Below are 7,548 nucleotides of genomic sequence, written 5' to 3' on the forward strand. Positions count from 1 at the left end.
AGAGGGAGACTTAAGGGGGGCAGTGTATAGACAAGGGTGAGGTGACAATTGACTGCTCAGTGTCTCTTGTCCTTATATTGTATGTATTCTAACTGAGACATTATGAAGTCATTGTCTCATGGTTTGTCTGTTGATGAACTAATCATCTCATAATAAGAAGGTTAGTGCCTCTGCCTACAAACTCCAACTTCTGACAACATGGAAGTGTATACACCCAGTGTTTAACAAGGTTCTACTGTCTTGATACTATGATCCAGGTTTTCCTTTACAACAAAGACCCCTACTGCCTTCACCAGAACTCATCAGTTCCAAACCAGAATACAAAGTAGAGTATGTAGCAGATGCTAAGCTAGTGTGTAGGAAGCTCAAGTTCCTTATTTACTGGAAGGGATACCCAGTTGAAGAACACACTTGGGAACCTACTGAGAATCTCACCCATACTACTAAGACAATCTGAGACTTCTATTGACTTCATCCAGGTACTCTGTATCAACTCTGCCTTACAGATTTCCAAACCCTACCATTCCAACCTATGCCTGAGCTACTAACCAAGCCTAATGCTCACCAATCAGGACAATTGGTTTTAGAGGGGGGGTGATGTTACAGTTCTCTACTCTTGTACCTTCAGTTCTGAGGGTTCTGCACCCTTCTGTACTAGAACTCAGGACTTCTGTCCCTCAGAGGTACTGTCTATGGACTATATGTGTGCTGACTCTTGCTACTACCCTTCCTTACTTTATCATTCCATTCCTTTGACCACCCCTTCATTCTTTGTATCATTCTATGGTCTCTTACTCTTTGTCCATCCCTTCATTCTTTGTACCTTTATCTTTGACATTCCTTTCTTTCATTCTTTGTGGCTCATCATTCTTAGTAGCTCATGCTCCCTGAGTACTCTTGTGTAGTTTAGTATATATAGGCATACAAGATCAGACTGGTCCTGTAGTCTTGATCTCATCTACTCTAGGTAGTCCTGTACTCTTAGGCTCACTCTATATACTCTACTCTTGTCTCACTCTCTCTCTCTGCCTGCTCTGTAAGTTCTGACAATGTTCCAGTGCTTGTGTTCTGTATTTCTGTTGTGTAGGATAGTTGTAGCCTGGGTCCCCTCACTGAGCCTTCGGGTCCCCTCTATACTGTTGCTGACACCCCCCCCCCTCTTGTAGTCTCAGAATTATTGGAAAAACCCTCAGAGTCCATGCCTTTAGCATTCTGTCTTTCCTCTAATGATTTGTGTGTGTAACAGGCAGATAAGACAGTTTAATTTAGTGCCTTTACATGTCAGAAAGTGTACCTTATATATCCAAAAAGAGATTCTGATATAGATGCAATTCAACAAACACTGCATACTGAGAAATTTATGCAAAAGTCTCACCTTCTCTGTGAATAAAAATGAAGGAGTACCTAACAAGTCACTGCAATCAGCACTCATCCGCCTGAGACCTGGAATAGCTGAGAGAAGCGAAGACAGGACCCCTCATCTCAATCCCGGAAGAGCTATTAAGCTGAAACGTAGACTTGAGGTGTAACTTGTGGATCCTAAAGTGCATGTGGGAGCACAGAATATTGACCAATACACTTTCTGGTCTGATGACGCCATCGACTATTAGCTTGGTACAAACCGTAGAGTACTGACAAAGAAAAACAAACACTAAGAATGCATTGCTGAGTGTTGGCTGAACAGAGTGAATTAGTGTTTGACTCCAAATTGTGACCAACAAGAATTGGCTCACTGATGCAGTTACAATCAGGGCAAGATTTGCAACTGTTGATACTGGAAGAGATGGTCAGACCTTCTTGATAGTTAAAAAACTGTAATGTAATACTTACATGTGATAATACTGAAGTACATGATTCCTACAAACCACTGTTATTACAGGATAAATTGCATTATCATTCCGGCTCCATACCATCTTGATGTAAATTGTGCATGATAGGTGAACTTGTGTAACGGGCTGTAGTGGTATTTAAGTGGGAGCACCGGGTACATGAAAGAACAAACACCTACATCCCATCAATGTCTTGGAAAGTAGGAGAGCAAGCGCAACTTCCAAATTAAACAATATAAAGGTCAGTATGATATGTATGATATTCAAATGCGTCCACGTTACAGTAACTCACCAAACTCGCAGAGCGAATAACAAAGGAGCGCTATCCATACTTTCCTGTCATCATGAAAGTACAGGCAACCAGACATGAAATATATAGGCAAAACTACGCAATTAATAAGAAATTCAGAGAACGAAATGCACTTGAACGAGCTATCAGACTTACCAGAGTTCATTTTAACATGCTTTACAGAGAAGTATAATATTACGGAAGTCGAACACTCCGGGAAAGTCAGTCATAGAAAGATGCAATAAGACTTTTACACACCAGGTAGAGGGTAGCTATAAGAATGCGGACGATTCGCTTATGGCCCCATACCGCATCGACACGAAGGAAGACAGTGACTAGGAAAATAATTAAATAGGCATTTCGACGCAAACTCTAGACTTACATTCGGCAATGAGCATACCGATCACAGTCATGACTAAACCGGTACTTGCTCAGCTTTTGAAATGAGAAGTCAAACGTGGAAACAAGAACATACAGACTAGAGATCCAAAACCAGTGCTGCAACCCTTCAAGAAAGTTCAACGCGATAATCCTGAAAATCCGCGTTACAGGCATACCTTCAAATCATCGTTTAATACGACGTCTTATATCACCACTTCTTAGCAAACAAAACCTTTTTACACGAGAAAAAGAGCGAGGCTCACAGTACAAGGACAGAAGCGAAGTTGTGAACGGGACGTAGCGGTTAAGAAAAAAGTGTACATGGCGCAAATCAAGGTTGTTCGTCCAAACTAATTGTATCTAAAATAAAGATTATGAGATAAGGCATTTGATACCACACTCGTACTAACCTCGTCATCCAAGCTAATTAAGTAATCATACGCCTTCCATGACATTTAGACCAAGAAATTCCAAAGGCGATTTACCTACCTGAAATGCAACTGTAGCAACTGAGGTGCACACGTATCAGTAAGTTCTATCGATATCAGCTGATCACGAACCAACTAGATACTGGAAGATAGAGGATAAGAATCATGGAAGACGATGGGTTCGAATATCACTCACCCGGGCACTGACAGCGTCGCTAGCACCAGCAATGAGCCCATCCATCCGCGCGATGATGTTGGGCAGAGTCGAGAGTATCGTTTCAATCAGTGCGAAGGGATGCAAACTATAAGGACAGCCCGAATATGATATTAAAAGTTAATGGATGTTGATCGTTTGATTGCATCTACTGCGCTATAGCCTCCAGTGATGTTCATTTGATATATCTTGCTTTTTCTTCACAGCGTTTAATGGAACGGTCAAATTGCGAGGGGGCGGGAGATCGGTGGCCTCGGGCGATAGTTCATTCCTGAAAGACATCCCGTTTTTAGCAGTTCTACATGAACATCATTCTATTATTATTCAACGAATCATGGACAACAAGTCTCACCTGAGACGAGTGATGGTACAGCATATTTGTGAACAGTGTTAACTGTAATGGGATGATTGATTAGTTCATTCATTCATCTGGATTCTACTCACCAAGGGGAAGAGCTCGACCATATCCATTTTGCGGTCTTGTGGCCCGAGTTGCTAGATCAAAGATCAAATACATCGAAATGGCCGTGGTTCCTCCGGCATCTTGAAGTAAAGCTCGAGTACAAAAATGGAGTCAAGCGTTTGTTTTTGCAATAAATTGATAGCTGATTTGGTGACTTGACTAATTTGATCTACGAAAAGTCCTGAGCAAGAAATGAACGAGCCTGCTGCTACTATACGATGGCTTGTTACGTTGCAGGACGCAAATGAAATCAAATACACTTAACGGATGCAGAATTGAGTGTCTCATAGCACGTGATTAGAGTAGATCGTATTACTTAATATTAAAATAATGGACAACAAATTGGGGGCGCGACGTATCTAGGTCATCGCGCTACTTTTTTCACATCTTCGCTCCCCTCAATTCCACGGTTTTGTGCTAGAGCAGGTCGAGATGGCATCAAGCATGAATAGTTACCAACGGCGTCAAGGATAGTAGTCAGTGACGGGCGACGGTTTCGGCTGCGCAATAGAACACTGAACAGAACGATTGAGTGGCAGGAAAGATTTTCCTGCAAGGCTGGTCCTGAGTTTGCTGGGTGCCCCGGAAAGTTAACGTGTACACTTCCGCTCAGGCATTTACTTAAGTTCAAACCAGAAGACACCGCATCTCGCAATATTAATAGAAGAAGATCTGCAAAGTGCCAGCAGTTGACTCGGTTGAGAGGTAAATTGTGCTTCCGAGGTGAGCCCAAGCTCCAGAAATCAGCTTCTCAATGTTCGTATGCTGATGGTTCTTCCAAGTCATATGTCAACTATCTCCAGATGAAACCAAGAAAGAAGCAGTCTTATTTTGTACATGAAATTCCGAGCTAGATTTACATGGTGTGAATTTTCGGGACAACTGCAAAATTGAGCCTGGGTACATATGCAGCACGTTCAGCCTTGAAAATATTGTCTGCAGTTGTTCCGCATCGCTTCTCTGGTTTTGCCAGTGACAAGCACTACTTTTTGAACAAGGTGTAGACAACAGGACATAGTCAGCGAATAGTCGTTTTGTTCCGGATCGTACGACGTGTGGGTATGCGCGCTTCTTCGTACGATTTGATGCGTCGCATGCCACCGCCTCCTATACCATTCCCCAATCAGCCTTGCCAGTGATCCTGTCCAACTTACTCCTGTGCTGGCTGTATTAGTCTCAGCAGTACACAAGTGCTGTCCTGTAGTGTATCTCTTCTCTGTCTCATTACACAGTCTCGCCTCATGGAAGCCTCCACGGTAGCAGAAGTGAGTCAACTCGTCGATGTTTGGTATATGACGTGTAAGCAGATGCTTTCCCCGTTAATATATCCTCGACTGTGCTGACTCCATCCAGTTGCGGGTCTGACTGTCCTGGCATACGATATCTTGCTGAATTTCAGTGACCAGTTCTCCACCATTTGGAATCCGCCAAAACGCAATTTATGGAATTTTGTCTTTGCATTTTACCGTTATAATGCTGTATTGGGCGGAGCATTTTTTCTCTCGTGTATGTCCAGTTCCGTCACGCATATTGCCTAGTGTTTACACCGTGAACTGATTCTCCAGTCATGGTTCCGTCTTTGGGTGGCTCGGACGAATGGGTAAGAAGCTTCTTTCTCCAATTGACTTTGTCTGACTGAATCCAGTAAGGTGCTATCGCATTTACTCTCCATTTCTGCCTATACAGTTTGGTCATTCAGATGTAGCCGAACTGGAATGGCGTCTGTCTCTCTGAGTGCTTTAGTAGAGACTGTAGGAAATGGTGTGTATGCGCCATAACTGTTTTGGCCAATAGTTTAATCGTGGCACCGTATTCTACAGCCATTGTACTCAACGAGCTTGTGAAGCTCTGGGAGTGCAGCAGATATCTCTCAAGAATGATGATTGCCGGCTTCATGCTTGTGCACACCAGCACTCTTGTTGTGTCGGTCTTCTCAATTATGCAATTGAAAGGTAGTGTGGTCTGACGTGTCGCGCGTTTAATTGGACCTTGACATGTCATTCGAAGGCATATTCCACATTTTGCACGTGGACCACTTTCACATGTGCGTATCTGACGTGGTTCCTATGGCATTCAAGGCGATTTTCGTTCCATCAGTAGGTCTTACTGTGTACTGTCGCAAATCTCTTATTACTCAGAACCATTTGCATAATAGGTCGTTCTTCAGATATATTGGAGCACGTTGTTACTCCTCAATACCTTATCACGACCTCGTTCATCCTCGCAGAAGCTGTTTGACATGCTCCGGGTGGATGGACTTTTATTCTTTTTTGTGAGTCCATTTTTGACAGTTTCGCTTTTTTAACTTGTCCTCATTGCTACTCCGTAGTCGACGTTCAGTGCGTTTTTCCGCCGCGCTCTCAGATTTAATTTAAAATCCTTAGACGAAATCAAATTTCCAGGCCTTCGCATCTTGACTCTGGTTATCACCGTCGCTTCTCCAGTAAGCATCAATATAGTCTATTTGGAATGGCATTGTCTAAAGCCTAGTAATTTAGAGGCCCATTGCTGTTCTGAGTGTTGTGTAAGTGTTTTACTGATCCAAGCATAATATCGACACTAACTTTCCACCGACAGCATGCCGATCTTGCTCGTCAACGCTGTAATCTGCCGCCTCTATATTTGGCTTAACAGTGCAGATGGACTGCTCCTTAAAAGCAGGATTAGTACGTTTGGAAGAGAGAAATACGAATGGTACGGCGAGCAAGAGTTGGAACTGAGAAGACTGTCGATTTAGTAGTAGTTCTCTGAATGTCAAGTTCGTTGTTATCCAACGATGAATAAGTACGTGCTCTGAATTCGGCTCAAACGAATTGTGCACTTGCTGTAATACTGAGAGCACAAATTAATTCTGCTTTGCTAGATAAGTGAAGAACTGCAAGTAGGACCTAGAAGCAGTCACGTTGCCTAATAGTTTTTCTCAGATCTTGTAAGACGAATCAAAGTAACTCTATTTTGCACAACATGGAGCTTTTCATGTGGCCTCACTCATGACGACTGGTATCGACGCTTGTCTCCTCAAATGCGTACTTCAAGAGGACAACCACAGATTATAAGTGAATAGTTGGAAGTAAAAGGTAAATAAGAGACCTTCGGAACGGACTTAGTTGCTGGGTAGCAGACAAACAGATAGATGAGCAGACGTCCTTAAAAGCAAAGCACGTTGAATGTCAAATGGCTGATGATGAACCAGTACTCTGCCTAGACATACATACGTTGCATCCATGTGCACCATCAGACTGGTCTTTGCAGCATAAACGAGATGCAACTTATTAGGAGGATAAGAACAGACGGAGCCATACAAGCACATTGCATAAAGATACTACAAATAACCTTACCATTAGCTCAAGTTAGCCTTCATTTGCATTATATCTAGGTTTCTCAGGCACAATTCGCCACAGACTAGTGTTTGGTGGACACCTATCAGAATGCCACTAAATTGAACTATTATAGGTCAGAATTGTAGACACAATGTGGCGAGAAGTGGACGCCTAATTGTATTACCAGTAGGCCAAGACAAGAAGCTTTTGACATTTCTCCTTTTGTTCAAGCTAACTACCTAAAGCAAAGTAGTAGTACTTAAGCGCAGAGAAAACACAGGGCTATCAACATCCATACAGGTACTTGTATTTTCACGACAGTCAGGGAGTTCTTGAAGTATCAATGTCATCTTTAGCAGAAGCAGATTCGTTTAATGAGCTGATCTTTGCTGCTGAGATTAAAGGACGCGAAACAGTGAAGTGGCTTGTAAAAAATCGTAACGGAATAAAGAATGCCCGTGAGTCATAGTGTGCATACTGTAATTTGATTGTTTGTTTATTACTTGTACACTTTAGAACCAGGGATAACAGTCGAAATTTCAAATAAGGACCGATCCAATGGCATCATCAAGTTTACCATGGAGATGGATGGAGATAAGCATGAAGGAAACACATACCAAGAAT

General features: G+C 42.6%; 2 protein-coding genes across 2 annotated transcripts; one reads left to right on the plus strand and one right to left on the minus strand.

Moving 5' to 3' along the window:
• Positions 1-1,893: 1,893 nt before the first annotated feature.
• On the minus strand, positions 1,894-3,168 carry FOMMEDRAFT_160348 (uncharacterized protein; the record flags this gene model as incomplete). Its single annotated transcript, XM_007270094.1, has 13 exons — positions 1,894-1,955; positions 2,009-2,047; positions 2,122-2,214; positions 2,275-2,293; positions 2,377-2,453; positions 2,501-2,533; positions 2,594-2,624; positions 2,676-2,701; positions 2,763-2,859; positions 2,910-2,942; positions 2,989-3,008; positions 3,060-3,069; positions 3,124-3,168. 13 exons carry the CDS (start codon positions 3,166-3,168, stop codon positions 1,894-1,896), a joined length of 585 nt encoding a protein of 194 aa, XP_007270156.1.
• Positions 3,169-4,845: 1,677 nt separating this feature from the next.
• Positions 4,846-6,341, plus strand: FOMMEDRAFT_160349 (uncharacterized protein; the record flags this gene model as incomplete). The annotated part of the gene is made up of 11 exons (XM_007270095.1): positions 4,846-4,903; positions 4,958-5,110; positions 5,170-5,204; positions 5,254-5,365; positions 5,425-5,556; positions 5,612-5,700; positions 5,760-5,876; positions 5,934-5,943; positions 6,007-6,047; positions 6,103-6,128; positions 6,182-6,341. The coding sequence occupies 11 exons, from the start codon at positions 4,846-4,848 to the stop codon at positions 6,339-6,341; spliced, it is 933 nt and encodes a 310-aa protein (XP_007270157.1).
• Between the last annotated feature and the right edge of the window lie 1,207 nt (positions 6,342-7,548).

The sequence above is a fragment of the Fomitiporia mediterranea genome, assembly GCF_000271605.1.
Source record: "Fomitiporia mediterranea MF3/22 unplaced genomic scaffold FOMMEscaffold_11, whole genome shotgun sequence".
In the NCBI taxonomy this organism is placed as follows: domain Eukaryota; kingdom Fungi; phylum Basidiomycota; class Agaricomycetes; order Hymenochaetales; family Hymenochaetaceae; genus Fomitiporia; species Fomitiporia mediterranea.